General features: G+C 32.6%; 2 protein-coding genes across 4 annotated transcripts in view; both read right to left on the reverse strand.

Moving 5' to 3' along the window:
• Positions 1-62: 62 nt before the first annotated feature.
• LOC133173353 (L-proline trans-4-hydroxylase-like) lies at positions 63-2348 on the reverse strand. Its single transcript, XM_061308340.1, has 9 exons — positions 2261-2348; positions 2086-2167; positions 1412-1490; positions 1206-1316; positions 1048-1139; positions 876-966; positions 627-756; positions 352-503; positions 63-269 (listed from the first exon to the last, which is right to left on the reverse strand). Exons 1-9 carry the CDS (start codon positions 2274-2276, stop codon positions 186-188), a joined length of 837 nt encoding a protein of 278 aa, XP_061164324.1. The 5' UTR covers positions 2277-2348; the 3' UTR covers positions 63-185.
• Positions 2349-8249: 5901 nt separating this feature from the next.
• The window catches only part of LOC133173240 (guanine nucleotide exchange factor VAV2-like), a 36152-nt gene continuing 25012 nt past the window's right edge, over positions 8250-19389 (reverse strand). Inside the window, exons 17-30 of one of the 3 annotated variants that reach the window (XM_061308215.1) lie at positions 18778-18867; positions 17942-17973; positions 17645-17710; positions 17174-17200; positions 16736-16849; positions 15870-15896; positions 14018-14139; positions 13790-13852; positions 13018-13181; positions 11469-11591; positions 9024-9111; positions 8744-8846; positions 8481-8635; positions 8250-8318 (exon numbers count right to left, since the gene is read on the reverse strand). In XM_061308215.1, the coding sequence (XP_061164199.1) occupies positions 8271-8318; positions 8481-8635; positions 8744-8846; positions 9024-9111; positions 11469-11591; positions 13018-13181; positions 13790-13852; positions 14018-14139; positions 15870-15896; positions 16736-16849; positions 17174-17200; positions 17645-17710; positions 17942-17973; positions 18778-18867 (1222 nt within the window). In that variant the 3' untranslated portion in view covers positions 8250-8270. Of the gene's footprint in view, positions 8319-8480; positions 8636-8743; positions 8847-9023; positions 9112-9543; positions 9635-11468; positions 11592-13017; positions 13182-13789; positions 13853-14017; positions 14140-15869; positions 15897-16735; positions 16850-17173; positions 17201-17644; positions 17711-17941; positions 17974-18777; positions 18868-19389 lie in introns of all 3 variants that reach the window. The other 2 variants (XM_061308216.1, XM_061308217.1) reach the window with 2 other exon arrangements.

The raw sequence follows: 19389 nt of genomic DNA on the forward strand, positions 1-19389 counted from the left end.
TTGAAAGTAAGAAAATAATACAAAAGAAAATGAATGACTCGACATTTGTTATATTTTGATTTTTTATTACTATATGTAAATCTTGCAATGTTATTCTAGTACTGAGAATTACCTGAGAATAAAAAAAACATTAAAATGAATTGAGCTTTGTGTACTTTTTTCAATCATGTTTCAAGTTTAATTAATCACACTTGTGGTTGTTTGAGCCAAAAGTCTTTTCCGGTGAAGTCGCTATAGTTTTCACAATTCATTATAGCCGAATTTTCAACCTGTAAAAGATGTGCAATGATAAGAAAAAGTTCAATCTAAAACAAGTAATTTGTTTCACATTAATAATTGAAAAGCACCTACAATATCGAGTGGAGTGTATCCTGGGTGTTTTTCGTGTGGACCGGGATCATTAGACGCTTTGTTATAAGCTATAACGAGAGCTCGTCTCATGTTCTTACTTGTGTTGTCACTGCTAGTGTGAAGTACATTGCAATGGAAAAACAGGGCATCGCCTGCAAAACATGTTATTATACAGTAATCTCAAATTTGTCAGTATCATCAATCTATTGTTGAAGTTTTTCATCGTTGAAAGTAATAATTTACAAAAAGATCAATTGTAATCACACATCCCTGACCTGCCTTCAATTCCACGTGCATCAGATCGCATACTTTCTCAATCTCCTTGACTCGTTCTACGTCCGCGCCAGTTTGCTCCCCGACAATCAAATGGTCAATTCGTCCACATTTATGTGACCCTTTCAGAATCTTATTTGAAGGTAAAATGATTAACACAAGAGAATTACATTATGATCAAACCGAAGAAAATAATCATGTTCAAGACAAATGGCATAGACTAAGTAACTTGCAGATAGAAAACAACTTGCCTGCAAACAACCATTTTCTTTCTTGCAATCATCCAATGCTACAAAGACTGTCATCATGTCAGGATAGAGACAGCCGTACTTATACCAATACCTGGTTAAATATCGCACTACAGAGCATAGTACAGAACATAAATATCCGCTAATTGTAATATCAAAACAAAAACAGACTTACCCATAATCCTGGTGCCATTCAAAGGTACCTCCTACGTAAGGTTCCTTGGAAATTAATTTGGTGTGGTAATGGTAAACCTCTCCCCCTAGCAACTGGAAATAATGGATTTATACCGATTTGTATATTGATAAAAAGATTACATTTACTTGTTTACTCACCTCTTCACAAGTCTTTGCAACTTTCTCAGAGCGTGCAACAATACCAGTGACGTCATTTCCCGGATGCTGCCACAGGACCAGTTTTGGTTCTTTTCCATTCTTGTCTGGTCTCTGAAAAAATATATTATAACACAATAAAGTAAAAAATGGTCAATTCAAGCGTAAACACAAACTTAGCAAAATATGCTTGGACATTGCAAACGTACTCCATACTGGTGTTTTAGAAGTTCTGGGTTTTCGACGGCTTTCTCCACTTGAAGCAGCTCTGTCTCACTTAATAAGCCTCTGAAATCAAATTATTGTTCAGAATCATTAACATCTGGGCAACGAAATGAGATGCACTTACATAGTCTACTAGTATATTCTCTCTGAAAATCAATGCTGCAGTCTGTTTTTGTGTAACCCTTTCATTGCTTTCTTCTTAAGAACCCTCTCCACACTGCACACTAAAGAGTTCTGATTCTATGGTATTTTTCTGCAATTAGAGTGATCTGCTCTTGGATCTAAATTCCAATAAATAGAAATTTACAGTATATTACCTAATTTGTAATCAATACAAGTATTCTTCATATTTCAAAGGGCCAAGATAAATTAATTGAACACATTATCTCCATGTATTTTCTTCATGGAAGTAAACAACTGTGATTTCTGTTCACTGATACTGTGTTGTGTTTGAACATTTTTCCCGGGGGGTAAATGCCACGTACCATATATTAAAAATTAAATAGATAAGCCCAATATTTACAACTTTATTCAATATAATTTTCTCGATGTCAAAAAAAACATTTTGCACTGGTGTATAGAGGGTCCTTAAAGGAAAATAGAAATTAAAAGCATCCACATTTGATAAATGGACGCGCTACAAATTACATGTATATACCTTACAATAATGCATCCATCCTCACTGAAGCATCGCTTTGCTTCATCTGTTATGGTCAGTGAATTGTTTTCTATGTTATATTCTGTAAGCAATAAGACATGTCAATTTCTAGTTTGTCAATTCGAATTAAAAAATATGACTTTAACATAAAGGGGTATTCTAACTAATTAATTACCTGCAACTTCCATCATGTGGATGGATTCCTGGTTACGTTTCCATGTCTCTACTGCGGTGGGTCATTTTTGTTGTGCAGACCACGGTTATTAGTATTAGTACATATCATCCTAAATCTCGACCCAAATTTAGGACTATGCTATTTACACATGCCTATCAATAATGATAGGAGGAAAATGCGTTGAGAATGATTCGATTGCATAAAAAATTAATTTTTAAATAAAGAATTAGATACAATTTCAATATGAAAAGGGTATGAAATATTATCAAACTTTACTGAGATGTCAGTCATTTTTACGGAACTCCTCTGGTTTTATCCATCAAAATATAGTCATAATATCTTTACCAACTAACTCTGTTGAAACCTACACTCTTAATGAAACAATTGGTCATTTGCCTATATTTTGAAACTATGTTTCCGTGTATTACCAGCACAGGTTAAAGTTCGTCTTTTTACAGTCATTTAAACAATAAAATGCTTTCTTTTTGTTGTTAGTAAGGGAATAAATGTTGCAGCTTTTGCAGAAAAAATGCATAATCCGCGTTTAGAAGCGGGTTAGGTAATTTTTTTTCTGCATTAGCTGCAACGTTAATTCCCGTACTAACAAACAAAGACAGACATTTTATTGTATATATTTATATCTCTGCAAATAAATTATTTAAAGTAGGATTTATTAGATGAAATATTGTAGTTTTGATATTTACGTCATTGTACGTTTCATTGATGGAACAGCCACTGCTCAAGAAATCTGTAGAGGCGACATGCTTAGCAGTGTTTACTTAAACAAAACTAGGGTGTTCCAAGGAACGCATGTGTCGCCTTCTTTGTAGTTTCATTAAAGGTGTATATAAATCTAAGAGTGGTCAGCTATACTACCAGCATGATAGTTCAATTGCATTTGCTTGCAAAAATTAATTTGCATCCATGGATATTACAAGAATGCGATAGAATCTGACAATCAAAGAAAATATGGTCCTCTAACACTCAAATAAATATTTAAATTGAAATTATTAGAAATAACTATTTATCATTTTATCAATACGTGTTTCCAGCAATCCTCTAAATGAGATTTCAATCAGTCCACGATCCATTGTGGAATAGCGATCCCGATGTACATGTATTTTCATTGTATTTAAATATTAAGTTTGTGTGGTAACTGAATATCATAAAGTTTTAAATTATACATTGTAGTATCCTAAGCTCACAAACATGTATAAATGGTAATTATCAAAATCCTGCCTCTCAAAATTCAAAAGTCATAAGTTAGATTAAATTTACTGCCCAGAGTATATTTAAGGATATCCGATCCTCAGCCAAGAAGGATAACTCTTAAATTTATTATTTTATGTAAAAAGTCTCAAAATGAAGCTTGAAATTGAGATCTTTTCGTGCAACAATTTTCATTTTATGCATCTTAATATGATTCAAGGTACTTTGAAGTCTTAGAAATGGTCTTGTAAAAAGTTGACATTTGTACCCCATAAAAGAAAAAAAAATGAATTCATTTTTAGAGAAATTGAATTTCCTGTAGTCTAGCATTAGATACGACTGCTTATTAGCATAATGTGAAATTAGATGTGATGTCTAGCAATGATAGTACAAGCTTTTTACACTATGTATTATATGACAATTGAAGTAAAAAGAGGAACTAAAATACTGTATAAGCATAAAAAAGATACAATTTGCTCCAAATGCCTGGATACCTATATTTTTCTATCCTAAATTATATTTGTTGATCAATGGAGATGGGCGAACATAGCGTGCAGAAAGCCCATAGCTTCAGAAATATAAAAATCATGTTCAGTTTGTGAATTCAATATTAAGAGTAAAGTTCTCATTATTGAAATTTATGAAATTGTGATAAACAAAACTTTTCTGAGGAAAATTTTCTCGGCAAAATTTGTTCTTTTATTAAATAAAAAATAATGTGGTATTCGTGGGGTTCGAACCCTAGCAATAAAAATCCTGAGTATCATTTTCTTTCGAGACTAGCACGCTCACCACTAGACTACACAAGTCCTGACGAATAGTGGCATTTAAATCATGTTTGTGATATGACCCTTGACTTAATGGACTCCAAGTATTTCTCGAAAAGATGCGAATGTTATGTCATAAAAGTATATTTTTAAGGTATAGTGGGTCATTGCTCCATATTTTTGGTAACCAACAAATGTATATTTTTATGCAAACTTTGAGGATTAACTTTCAAAAAGGTGGAGCGAAGACCCACCCAGATCGAAAAATAGTGTTATAGTATGAGAAAATGACTCTTTTTGCCCGCTTTAGTGTGTGTCTAATATTTCACAGGCAAATAATTTCAATCTTTGAGGGATTTTTGTAAATTGTAGAGATTTTACATAAAGTATATTTTAATGTTAGACGAAATATCAAGGGAAATTTTGATATAATTGAAATTTAATTTTTCATCTTCATGTTTGTCACACTATAGGCTTATCGCTCGTCATGTTCACCCATCTCCTTTCAAATAGAAAATGCATAGCTGGTGTTTTTATTGGCATTTCCTGAAGATATATTTGAGATTTGATAATTTTCCCTATATAATGTGATTAACTATAATGATGAACTTTGAAGAAATTCCATGGGTAAATTCACGTTACTGTGTGAAATCAGAGAGACATTTTTGTGAGAATTTTCAATTACTTAAAAGCTGATTTTCAGAACCTGAGGATCAGACTACCTTAAAGGTCAACTGGATTGTAATGCTGGCATTTTTCATATTGTCTAATGACAAGCAGTGTACATGCTAAATAGCCAAGACTTACTTCTTAAATGTCAAAAATATGCTGTTAATCGGCACTATGACCTATTTTGAAAAGTAGGTAAAAAGATTAAGGTCAAGGGTCACAAGGTGGTAACTATGGTAATTTACAAAAGCCATAGTGCCAAGCAATATATGTGCAAAATATCAAATCTATACCTCTTACAGTTCTCGAGATATAGGATGTGACAGACGGACAGACAGACAGAGGTAAAGTGATCCCTTAGTGTCGCTCTGCTCTGCAGGCGACACAAAAATGCTTTCTTGGTTGTTAGTATGGGAATTAACATTGCAGCTGTTGAAGAAAAAGTAATTTTATTGATTCTTATTACAATGTATCTTGTAATGGTTCAGTTGACAACTTTGCTGATAAATTATAGTCAGGGTTTTGTTTACTGTAGAAAGGTTAGCTTTTGCTTAATTCAATTTCTGAGAAATTTTGTGCAACATATTCACGTCAACAGAATTTAAACCTAAAATATAAACTGTGCAGGTGCAACAATTACCATCCTTTCGACAAAAACAAACAAGAGGTCCATGGGCCACAACGCTCACCTGAGTCACTTTGGTCTTGCTGTTCTGCATCAGATTTTTCCCCCAAATTACATATTCTTCTGTATTTTTGATCGCCTTTTATGACCCCACCCTATACACTGGGCCTGTGATTTGAACAAAAATGGATCTATACTACCAGAGAATGCTCCAACATTAATATGATTCATCATGGACTTTCTCTTGAGGAGTTTTAAAGATTTTTTTCCTATATAATCCCTACTGTCGCCCCGCCCGACTCCCAGAGGTCATGATTTTTTATCTACACTACCTTAGGAAGCTTCAATATATGATTCAGCTTTTTTGGTCCAGTGGTTCTTGACAAGAAGATTTTAAACGATTTTTCATATATATTTCAAGGCAAAACTTTGATTCCCTATTGTGGCCCAACCCTACCCCAGGGGGCTAGAATCTACACTACCTCAGGAAGCTTCCACATAAGTTTCAGCTTTCCTGGTAAAATGGTACTTGAGAAGAAGATTTTTAAAGATTTCTCCTATATACTTCAATGTAAAACTTTGATTCCCTATGGTGGCCCCACCCTACCCCCCAGGGCCATGATTTGGACAATTTAGAATCTACACTACCTCAGGAAGCTTCCACATAAGTTTCAGCTTTCCTGGTAAAATGGTACTTAGGAAGAAGATTTTTAAAGATTTCTCCTATATATTTCAACGTAAAGCTTTGATTCCCTATGGTGGCCCCATCCTACCCCCGGAATCAATGATTTGAACAATTTAGAATCTACAATACCTCAGGAACCTTCCACCTAAGTTTAATCTTTTCTGGTCTAGTGGTTCTTGAGAAGATTTTTAATAACCCCAACCTATTTTTGCCTTTTCTTGATCATCTCCACTTGGAAGGGGGTTGGACCTTCATTTTAACAATTTAGAATCCCCTACTTTATACCAACTTTGGTTAAAACTGGCCCAGTAGTTCTTGAAAAGAAGTTGAAAATGCAAGAAGTTTTAAGACAGACCAATGGACGGACTTACGCCGGACAACAGGTGATAAGAAAAGCTCACTTGAGCTTTCAGCTCAGGTGAGCTAAAAACACAATGTTACCTCAGAATCAATTTTATCATCTTGTATCCAAACCCGACACTCTTCTGCTCTCGGAATTGCTCATCATGTCATAAATTAAAATTCATACATGAGCACACAATCATAAGAGGCAGTCTGGAGATTTTTTAACTTTTATTAACTGAGTTCAAGATAAATAGCAATTTTTTTCAACAAATCATCCCAGCTTATGATGATAATGAGCTACAATGGTAACTGACTTACACTCTATACACACAGTAAGACGGGGCCTGTTTAATAGGAGGGGGTGTAATTTAGTCCCAGATTTATACAGTATATATCACACAGAGTCCATGGTGAGCATGAATGATAACTATATCATTATTTATAAATGCATAGCTTTTCATGTACTTAAGTCCGTTACATCAATCATTTTTCTTATAGTGAAAAAGGCAGTATGTTTAATTTCTGAATGTTACACTTTTAGAAAGTCCAAGATATTGGTTCATTCTTCATTAAATATAGTAAAGAGAGTTACTGCAGGATTCAGTGTTGAAGAATGGTCACATGGTTAACATAATTATCAATGTAAATACAACAAGCTTAGCTATACTGCGAGTTGTTTCTATATGTATATGTCATGATTTTGGCATGGATATAAAAATGTCATACTTCAAATTCAAAACCAAATCAATAGAAAGAAAATAATTATAGCATTTATGTAAATAATAGATTTATATCATCGTTTAACTTAAGACATAATACACAGGTGTAATAAAAATTCCAAGGGATGTAATGGATGCAGAATTTTCTTCTATATTAAGTTTGGCTATATATATATATATATATATATATATATATATATATATATATATATATATATATATATATATATATATATATATATATATATATATATATATATATATATATACACTAGTATACACTTTTATGTTCATCTGTTAAAAGATAATGTATACCTTATCTTCTTTCCAATTCTATTAATACTCCAAATGACTTTAAGTATATTTCTCCAATATTAAGTACAGGTTAAGGGGTTCCAATACTGAAAATGTCTCCAATTTTTCTATATTACATTTTAAATTTGTTTCCTGATAAATCAACATTTCAAGCAAATAATGCTAGTAGCAGAAAGCTCATAAAGAGGCTGAAGGAGAAGGGGCTATAATTATTACAATATGACTATACTGTTATACAGGGTGTATTATGCTGCGTGTCATAAACAATACTGTCAGGGGTGATGAGTCATTAACAGTGTTAATTAATTGCTATAAATATCACAGAGTACAGGAAACATCCCTATAAGAGACATCACATTATCAATGGAATTTTTCTGTCTATGTGTCAAACTACCATAATACGAGAATGGCACCTTTCGCAACAAAATATAATGCAAGTACATGTAAAATCATGGAGCAAAACAGGGCAGTGTTCTCTGGCGGCTCAAGGGGGGAAGCTGGACAATGGACACAAGAAATTCTGTGGGACAGAAAATTCCAGTTGTCTCTGACTTGCAATTGCTGTATGATGGAAAAGGTTTCCTATTGGCCGATATTGCTTGGTCACATGGTAACAAAACTGGCAATGCAGTGATGAATGGAGGTCTTGCATATGATTATTAGCATTCACTGAAGATCAGTCATCATCCAACTCTCTTACATACGCTAAGGGGAAGTAACCATTCTGGGAAAAAAGAAAAAGTATTGCCATTATTTGAAGATTTTACATTACCAGAATTTTTAAATCAAATGTTCTTTAAAAGATATTATCTATTTAGATATAGCTTATGCTGCTGATTAATTTCAGATAATATCAAGATGAAAAAAATGAAGAAAATTGACAAACCTTTCCTGAGACACAGTGCTCTCCCTTCCACCAGCCTTTGTCACTTCCTGTTTTACTAACAATGGCCACTCTGTCACCGCGACACAGGGACAGCTGAGACGTAGCAGTGGCTGCATAATCGTACACTGCTTCTGCGTAGCCCAGAATTCGTGCACCTGTGAAACACATATCATAGATTACATGTACCAAGGTTAATACTTCTGTTAAAAGTCTCAAGATTGGAAAATGAATCAACCCAGATTTATCATCAACCCTTGACTTACTAGCCCCTCCTCCAGCCTGAGATTTGAAAGGAAATTTAAGAGTTGTATCCACCCCTGGAAAACTATCTGCTAGTGAGTTATCCTGATAAAACTCCACTAATTCCTGTAAAAGAAGGATTCCATGATCAGATACAGAGTCGGGGATTAATCAGAAAGTCAAAAAATACTTTTTTTTCCAGAAAATGGTGCTTTAAAATTCAAATTAAGCTCATTAACTAAATTGGAGCTATATCAAATATGGTACACTAAATCTCCTGTTAGCTTCCTATACATGTCTCACCTTCACTGTTTTGAAGTTCTTGTCCATACTTAATCTATAGAATCCCTCTTCATCCTTGCGAACTTTAATATGCTGTACAGAATTATTTCTAAAATCAAATGTGGGATGCATTAAGGTAAACTTTACCTGCATCTTTGTGGGATTTGAATAGTCTGCATGCAGTCATATGACAGTCACATGACTAGAGTCACGTGACATGATACTAGCTGAAACTGGTATCAAAGGGTGCATGCTTCTCTTTGTACTTACACATCTAACAGCAGACATCAAGAGGAAACAGAGGCCATCCCTAGTGAAACAGACTACACAATTATTACCCTAAACTTTGAGGCTTCTTATTGTTAATTTGATTCTTTTGAAATGAATCTAAATGAATTTATAATTTCTTTTTTAAAACTGTGCCAGTGACTTGAATTCTCTGTGATAGGGATGCTGTGTACTATGGATGCCCCCTGTTTGATTTTGACTTCAGAACTAGGACAGCCTATGAGGACAGCCTTGAGCATGCCAATATACTCACAGGTAGAGAAGAAAAGAATTTAGTATCAGCTAAATAAAACAAGCCTTCAGCATTCTTCTCCACTCTGATGTGTCGAACCTGGTTATCATACCTACAATACACGTGGAGGTCATGCAGAATAGCTGTATATAACCATAAAGTCTCATGCAAGATTCAGAACTATATACAACATGTCCGAAATTGTTATTTACAACCATGCATAATACTGATAAATACTATAATTTTTTACATGTCTATTATAACATTCTAAGGTAAATGTTTGAATAGAGCACTAATGTTTTTTTTTCTAATTCACTTTCTCTAATCTCCATCTGTGGACAACAAAAAGTTCCTACATTTGTTATTTATACATTAACTGCAAGCAATAGTCATTTCTCAACATTCCAAACTTGTTTAAATGAGAGATAAAATTCATTTCAAAATCAAATAGAATTCACTTTGGAAAAATACCAACAAAGGCATACAAGAATAGTTATTTAACTTGAACATAAAGTGAAACATGTCAATCATAACAAAATATTGCCAAATAAACAGATCAAATAAGAAATTTTAAAAAAGGATGGAGATAAACTAACTGTTAACAATTTTACACCCCACCCCCCCTCAAAAAAAATAAATATAGCAAGAAAAATAATGATAAACAAGATGACATTCAAAAAATGTTTCTGCATATCTAAAACAAAATTCTACTCATACAGTAATTCGAACATAACACTTTACCATCTATAATCCCCTTCCCTAAAAACATTTATTTAAAATGTATACAAACTAGAAGTTTCTTAATGGAATTCATTCCCCCTGTTGGACACACACTCGGTAACCTTGGCCCTGCTGTTCTTTAGACTGTTTTTAAGGGGGCCGACTAGGGGGTTTCCATTGTACAATACTTAGTGCAGTATATTGAAATAAAGCACATTTACCCTTTATTGCAATTATTTCAACATAATTTATCAAATTCAACAAAATTAAGAAATCGAGATGTTTTCTGATTTTTAAAATGATTTTTCAAATAATAGGTAGATTGTTGCCATTATTGTGTGTGTTGTCAAGTCATGAAAAACTGAAGTTCCTTAGGAGAGGGTTATAAAAAGTTTTACAAAAAGTATAAAATATATGCTCTTAAAATTGTTAACTAAAGATTTGAATATTTTCTATATAAATCCTAAAAATGTGTCATTTCTTATAGTACTTGATGAAAAGAAGATTTTGACAATTTGAGATGCCCCCTTTGGAAACCAGATGGTAGAATTGTGTGTTTCTTACAAATAATGCACAATATAGTATTGTTCATTACATATTATAAATTGAACAAAAAGTGTATTACATTTTTTTTTAATAATTTGTTTAGAAGTGTGAAAAAAGCATTTTATCTATTGTAAACGTAATAGTATTTTGAGATGGTCCCTAAAAAATAACCAGACGAAAGATTTTCCTCAAACATTGCATGTATACTGAAGTCACTGTAGGCTATACATGGTATAAAAGTAAAGAGTTCCTCTATTTAATTTTTAAACCCAAAAAAACAACAACAGTCAGCTCCCTTTAATTTTTTCCTTCTTTATTCCCGTGAAAAATTTGACTTCATATTGTGGGCCAATCCTAAGCTCCTAAGGATCATGACTTTTGATTTAACACAAGTCATAAATCTTTTAAGATGTAATAAGAAAAAATGACGAAGTATAGTTTACTTTCAATTTTTTGATTTTTTTCTCCTGATGAAAAATGTTAACAATATGAAACTTTTCAGTAATAGTATTAAACTTAAGGTAATTCAGAAAAAGTCAAAAATCTTTATTGATGTAATCAGAAAGCATGATGAAAGATAATTAACTCTTGATTTTTTTAATGTTTTCAATTGATAAATAATGTAAACAATTTTAAACTTTTCAGTAATTAAGGTATATGTATCTGGTAACTATGTTTACCGAATACTCAGAGAGAGTTCGCCTCTCCTGCCAGGGTTCTCACTGACTCGAATTAAGAACGTCCCATTTGGCATGTTACCAAGCCTACGATTGGCAGTTTCTCTGTCCATTGGACCCACAAACCTAAATAAAGTAAAACATATTGCATTCTATTTCAATGGTTTTTGCAAGGAATTGATTCTAATTAATACAAATCATTTTTTTTTAATCTAGAATTTGCAATGAATCTTAGTCAATGTAATTTCTAATGGATAATTTTTCCCTGTTTGAATACTTTTAAAGCTGTATGATCCCATCTTTTTGATCTCAGATAAAAATTATTTACCACCATCATTCATTTACAGTGTAAGTTCCTATTTTTCCAGAAATTACATACTCTAGTTCACATCTGTTCCAGAGAAAAAGAAATTGGAAGGTTAAAAAAAATTATCATTGTGGTTCTACAATGAATTATTCAACTGTTGATAATACACATTCTCACTAAATAGTTTCACTTCAATCGTAAACATGAGATTTCACGAGTGCATATTAATGAGTTGAGGAAAGCTTGTTAATTTGACGAAATTGCGAGACAAGAGATGAAGAGCAATGACCGAACAGTCTACTTAATTGAGTAAACTAAATTCTTGAACATGGCACGAGGTAAATAAATAGGTGCTAAACTATGAAATTCTACCCAGTAAACAAAAAATAATACACGTTTTTCCTCGTCATACTTTTGAAAGGTCGCACAATCATTCTCTAAAGATCTTTATGCTGAATATTCATAGTTTTTGTTTGCAAGCAAAGAATTATTTCTTTAAATACAACTTAGGCACAAAACATAAGATAATTGGAAAGGATATTTTTTGTTATTTGAATTTATGTTAAACAGACCTAGACGATAATATTCATAAGTAAACTAGATGTGTCGACAATGCCCCCACAAGCAGCCAAAATTTAAAATGTGATATTTAGTTTTAAATTTGTATTCAAACTTGACCCATATTTTCTGGTAAAATACCTGCATATGCAATTTCAACCTTTTACAAATATCCCTACAAAAGTTAGAGAGTAGAAACTGAAAATTTCTTATTTTTTCTAAGTTCAAGAGGGATAACTCTGTCAAAAATCATTGGACCACGATGAAATTCAAATTTGACCTCTATTTTCTGGTATAATACCTGCACATGCAATTTCAACTTTACACATACATCCCTACAAAAGTTAGAGAGCAGAAAATGAAAATTTCTTATTTTTTTCTACGTTCAAGAGGGATAACTCTTTCAAAAATCAGCGGACCATGACCAAATTCGAACTTGATCTGCGTATTCCTATGACATATCCACGTCAAATTTGAGTTGAATAAGTGCAACTGTTGCAGAGATAATGAACAGAAAGTGAATGATGACAGAATGACAGAACAGGGTAACACTATATGCCCCGGCCAATGGCGGGGGCATAAAAATACTCAACACTTAGGGACCATACAGCTTTAAATCTGAAACTCTCTTGGTTCATGAATTCATACTTCATGACAAACAACACTGCAGAGATATGCCTGACATACCATTTATAGACATTGAGCTGACTGGACATTCCATCGTTATCCACATTAACATAGGGTACATTGTTAGCGGGGGAGTGAGGACGGGGAGGGGATACAATACTGGGTGTTCCGTTCTCATTTCTAGGCTTTATTTTCACATCCAAATACGACGGCTTTCTGCGGATCTGATGACAATAAAAAGCTGGTTACAAACATGTATATCACATTCATATATATAAACAAGCCCATCAATACATACGAGCTCAACTTGCAGTTGACATTCAAATGAAATCTCAGCAGCAAAATACAATAAATCACAGTCTGGTCACCAACACACATAAACAAAGGAATTATGCTGATACATCCATCAAAATGGTGTATTTTATTCATAACAGAGCTGGAGGTACATATATGTCACTGTGTGTGCCTTTTAACAGTTTCTAACACAGAAAAATTGGGGAATAGTTGTTGTTGGGTTGTTGGATAGGAATAATTTCAATTAATGTCTGTAAAATGTTTATTAATACAAATAATTCACATGCTGAAAAGGGGAAGGGGGGTGATAATACTGCTTAAGCTTCATGCTTTCTCAAAAAATTCAATTAAAAAAACCTACCAAACTGCATTACCATCATACGCTTTATTTTTCTGTTTCAAAAACAAATTCAGCAAAGTATTTTGGTTTACTTTGTTTTAAAAGTATGACAGCATCCAAATATCAATTTGCAACTCCAGACACAGTTACTAGATTGACTTAACAGATATTTAAGTGCCACAGAACATGTTATCTTACCCTTGGATTTTCCTCTTGGACAAGTTGTGAAGGGAACCAGCCTTCATCTCCATTCAGCAGTCCCTAAAAATTGTAAAAAGATGTTTACCAACAAAATTAATCCTTCAACAGCTTACAGACGGCTATAAAAGTGTTCCTATCAAAAGTGTAACTATAGCAATTTAATTTCTGAAATCAACTTGATGATTTTTGTTTTACAGGTATAATTTCAATGTTGTAAACACTTACCTTCCACCACTGAGCGTCATTATTCAGTAGCTTTATCACATCATCCTTCTCAAAGCGCAAGGCTGGGCGGCCGGCCCCAGGGTTAGGATTGCCATTGTAATTACAAAGAGCTCGGACCTGCCCTGTAAGGTCACATATATTTACATTCAACACCATAAAACAATGTGTACATGTGTAAGCTATATATTGAAGGAATACATATGAATCTGAGAGGTTGCATTCCATTCATACAAAACAATAAAAGAACTGAAGATAAGTTAACCATGCTTCCCACAAAACCTTCTTCTAGGAAACAGTGAAATCAGGTGAAATATACTCATTTGTTCAAATTAAGGAAACCAAAGAGAAAATAGCATGAGTGATGAATATAGCAAGCCTATGATACTGATGTGTTTTAATGCAAAGTGTGAACAAAATAAAATAAATGTGTACATAAGTATGGATGTACACTTTACATCAATCATCGCAAAGAACTACGCACGCTAACTCTCGATTCCCGCCTACATTTTACACCCATTTAATTTAATACTAATGGCAATTTGGCTGTAAAATCTTTGTTGAATGCAAAGAACAGTTCAATGGTAATTGACGGATAATTTAAATTCCAGTGTTAAATAGTTAATTACCCCTAATTCCAGCTCTTTAAATAAGGGGGGTAGACGATATTTTTCATTGAAATCCGGCTTTAAAGCATCACCACATTTTAAAATATTCTTGGATGTGAATAAATGTTCCTTAAATCTTTTCTTATGTTTTACTCATATAAAATTAAACATATATTATTAATAAAATACAATGTTTTATTTGTAAACTCCTTTAAAATTGGTGAAAAAATAAGCATTTTGGTAGTTTTTTGTCTGTAAACATATGTTCCCCCCCGTGAAACACAAAAAGCTTTGGTATGAATTTGTGAAATGACAGTCCATATTACCTGTAAAAAGGAATTTTTGTTTCACGGGGGGGAAAAGATGTTTTAAAAATATTTTCCGTTTTCCGTTGATTTCTATAGTGAAAAACACAAGTTTTACCAAAATTATAGAGTTATCTCTCTTTGTTTTCCCAAAGAAGTAATGTTTTATGAAAATTCATATAAATATCTATATAGATATGAAAAATCGTTCAAATGTGTTAACTTTTGAAAATTGACTCGGAGGTAGGCGGGAGAACAATACTATCGTTCGCAGTTCTTAAAGCAAATTAAGTGGAAAACTGAAAACTTGATATACTATGTGCTGGAAAAGATGATTTCATGCTATGCATTGAGAAGCATGAATTTGCGCAATAAAATTTAAGTACTTGGCACTTGGTAGCTTAAAAACAGTTTTAGGTAGTATTCTTTAAATTCTTTAGCACATAAGCATCTTATACATGTTGTCAGTAAATTTATTCACTCTAATGAACACCTACTAACTTCTATCTGATATACGAACTTTTACATCAAAATCTGTCCAAAACTTTGCAAGACTAAAGACTACAAGACAAAAGGAATCAAAAGTCCCATCAAATTTATCAGTAAATAAAATAAAAATTGTAACACCTACTATTACGCTTTTTTTTTATTTATTCAAAATATTGACAAATTTGATACTAGGTATGTCAAATCCTGTGGTACAGACAGAAACCTTATGTTGATTTACTCCCATCCTATCAATCAGTGGTTATTCATTAACTCTAAACAGTTAAATAATGATTCCCGATCAGATTTTTCAAATGTACAAACATGTTAAACTTCTCTATACCAGGAACATAATGGGTTGTCTCAGAATAGCCAAACCCTACAGGGAATTTTAACATTTAGAAAAAGCTACATTTTGCAGGGAAGATGGAGGAAAGAAAAAGTGGAAGAACTTACTATGCTGTATATGAGTGGGCGACCTCCCTACAATGTGTAATGAAGTGGAAAAAATGTCAAATGTATGAACAAACTCCACGTAGAAAGACAAATGTGGAATAAATGAACAATTGTGCAGCTAGCTTGTTATGCAGAATATGAACAATTCTGAAACATTCTATGCTGTAAACAGGCTAAATTGGAAGATTTATTTCACATACCTGTGAAAAAAATTCTTAAAATTGTCAAAATTAACATGTAAAAAATTATTGCTAATAATCATCCTTCCATTATCAAAATCATCTACTGTAATTACACATCAATATATATATATATATATAATTATATATATTTGATGCCGTAGAGTTATTGTAACATTCTAGAAATACCAACATTTTTAAATTCTAAAATATTTATAAAAGTAAATAATACTGTCAATAAAATCATGCCCAATAATCAGAGGGAAAGTCAGGTTTAATCTATAGAGGAAATCTGTATTCCTTTGATGTACAAAGAGGCAAAGATTTGAATTTTCTCTTGAAGGGAGGTTGATATTCTTGATACACAATATCATCAAGAAATGAAAAATTTATTATTTGAAGAAAAAAAAAATTCATTCACAAAACATTCTAGAGTTTCTGCTTAAATCATGCACTAATATCTGCTTTAAGCCCCTTTTACAAACCAGAAATCTATACCTATAAAACAACATATGCCATTAACATGCAGCATGTACACAAAATGAATAAACACTGCCTCCCTGAAATGAGTACAGATTTGGCCATGCCATTTTGAATATACCAGTAAGGAGTACTGAAAAAGACATGACAATCATACCCAGGACTGCTAAGTAATCATGCAATCAGTCATGCAATAAAACGACTTACGTTCATAAATTATACTAGTGGTTCGTCTACTCTCAAAGCGTGATATTGAACTACTATCCCTGATTGATAGTGATCTACGACGTTCATGAACCACATCCAAAGTTCTAAATGTTTCTGCACAAACCAAGCATAAAGAATTGTTCTAGCATAGAAATAAAGACTATAATGACTAGTTAATGCTCAATTTTGCATTGTGTGTACAAAGAGGATGCTCTTTCAATATGCATAATACACATTTTCAGGTAAGATGATATGAAATGGCAATCTAGGTGATAAATTTTCTTTAAAAAATGTGCAGAATTCACCCTCTGAGTGTTTCTATGTAGTGTGTAACATAATCTGAGGGGAAAACTCATGTGTAGCATGCTGGGAAGTGATGATTACAGTCAACAACAATACAGTCTTGGAAGGGAGAGGCCATTATGGTGAACAGCTTACCTATCACTCGAGCTGGAATGGGTGGGACTGAAAAATAAAAAGAGGAAATTTCACAAAAAAATCTATATGGCTAGGGATCCAAGAAAACTTTACTATATCCAAGATATCTGAGAATTTGCAATATCTGTCTTCATCCTAAACAAGTTTTACTGTAACCTTTCATTTCCATTACATGTATTAAAGTTCTGGATAAACATTGGTTCAAGGGGATTTAATTTCATTGCTGAAGAAAAAACATCAAAAATATTTTGTGGGGGGTGGGGGGGCATAAATTCATGGGTCTCTTCAGACAAAAAAAAAACAATGAAAATTAGACCCCTTCAAAAATTAGTGATTTCATGGTAATCACATGTCAAAATCCTTTCAATTAAAAAGTGGTGTTATTAGGTACATTATAACCTGTTGACTTTGAGAATGTAACATAGAGGGTAGAATTTTTCCTCCACAGGTGAGCCCTCAGATAAATCTTACCTCGACTGCCGGCATTTGGAGGTTTGCCAATGCATTCCTTATGTACAGCGATATCACTTCCTGGATCTGAAAACACAAACAAACCAGGAAGTAACCTGTGACAGTTCTACTATTGCAGGGTAGATTGTATAGTTAGAAAAATCTTATTCTCTTCCTTCAATTGAATGCTGGTATGTCAGGTTATCACAGTAAATCAATTTTTGTAGATTTATCTTCAAAAGTACTCTTAACCCTGACACTTTTGGCAAAACAAACAAAGCAAAAAAGGAAAAAAAAATATTCAAAATTTAGTCATACCTGTACACTTGTAACCCTGGAAAAACACACCTCTGGAAAAAAGTCAATGAAAATGCTAATAAAAACAGAAATCAATCTTTGAAAATACACTTAACAAAAGCTTTTTTTTTCTTTTAGTTTCAATATACAGCATTATAATTTTTCCCCTTTAAAATATGCAGTTTTGACTTAATACTAATGAAAAATCAACACTGAGAATACAGTAATTACCTCCACTAAGGATTATACCTGGTATATAAGGGTGGGGTGGGAGTGAAAATATGATGATAAAAAGGTTTTGGCTTGATAATGAGAAATAACAAAATAAAAATTTAAGAATAATACTTATTGCTTACTTAAAGCAACATCATAATATTTATCAAATTAACATTATACTGATGTTATTCTCAAAGTATCTGTGAAAATATTTAAGTATCAATTTGTATTTACATGCAGTAATGATAAAAACATTTATTTTTAATATACCGGTAAATATTTCTCCCTCTCTGTTCCCAAGAAATTCAACAGAACTATTTTCCAACAAATTTAAGGAGTTATCTCCCTTTGCACATTCTTACATGTACCCTATAACCTAAACCCCATCAAGCTAACTAACAAACTAAAAATTAGCATTTTAATTATGTTGTACCACCAATCATGAAACAATATACCAAATCAAATCTGAATGGAATAAATGTATGCAGTTATTAGGAAAAACAGGAAATTTGTGCTAGTAGAATTAGACATGCACTGGACAGAGAGAGTGATTATTGTAGGACACCGCTAAACATTTGTTTAAATAAACAATACTGGGTTTATAAGCTTGTTGTCTAGGAGTCTGTATATATACACTGTACCTCAGAAGTTTATGACACACACTGCATTCAGTGGGCTGTTCAAATGTGTGCATCACATAATTTATCCCTTGTGGAGGGGAAGCATTCTCTCTGGAAATAAAAGAGAACATTGTTCAATTGAAATATATTTATGAATTACTGTATTTCCTATAACTTCTATGATAATATTAGCAAAAGAAAAGATAAATTACTCTATACATGTACCTTCTCCCTATTTAACACTGAGAAATTACTTAAAAATGCATTTGAAGTGGTGAAGCACATAAACAAATTTTCGAAAAATCATTTATCAATTTGATAGATATATGGAGGTAAGTGCTGCAAAATAAACATCATTTTACCAACTAACTTCTTAATAATTAATTATTTTTTTATTTTATTTTATTTTTAATACTTTATCAGTTAAAAAAAATAATAAATCCAGATTTAATCATCAGAAAATAAAGTGTTACTACCACCTTGTAAATTACCAGGTGTAATTTTCATGTTTTTCATTATCATGAACAATTGGTACTGCTTCCTTTGGGTTGTATCTCATTATATAACATTTGACAATAAATTCATTTTCATTAAACAGAAATTCATAGGGGAAAAAAAATCTTCAAAAATGAT

The sequence above is a fragment of the Saccostrea echinata genome, unplaced genomic scaffold, assembly GCF_033153115.1.
Source record: "Saccostrea echinata isolate AGI-Se365-2 ecotype Australia unplaced genomic scaffold, CSIRO_AGI_Sech_v1 ptg000056l, whole genome shotgun sequence".
In the NCBI taxonomy this organism is placed as follows: Eukaryota; Metazoa; Mollusca; class Bivalvia; order Ostreida; family Ostreidae; genus Saccostrea; species Saccostrea echinata.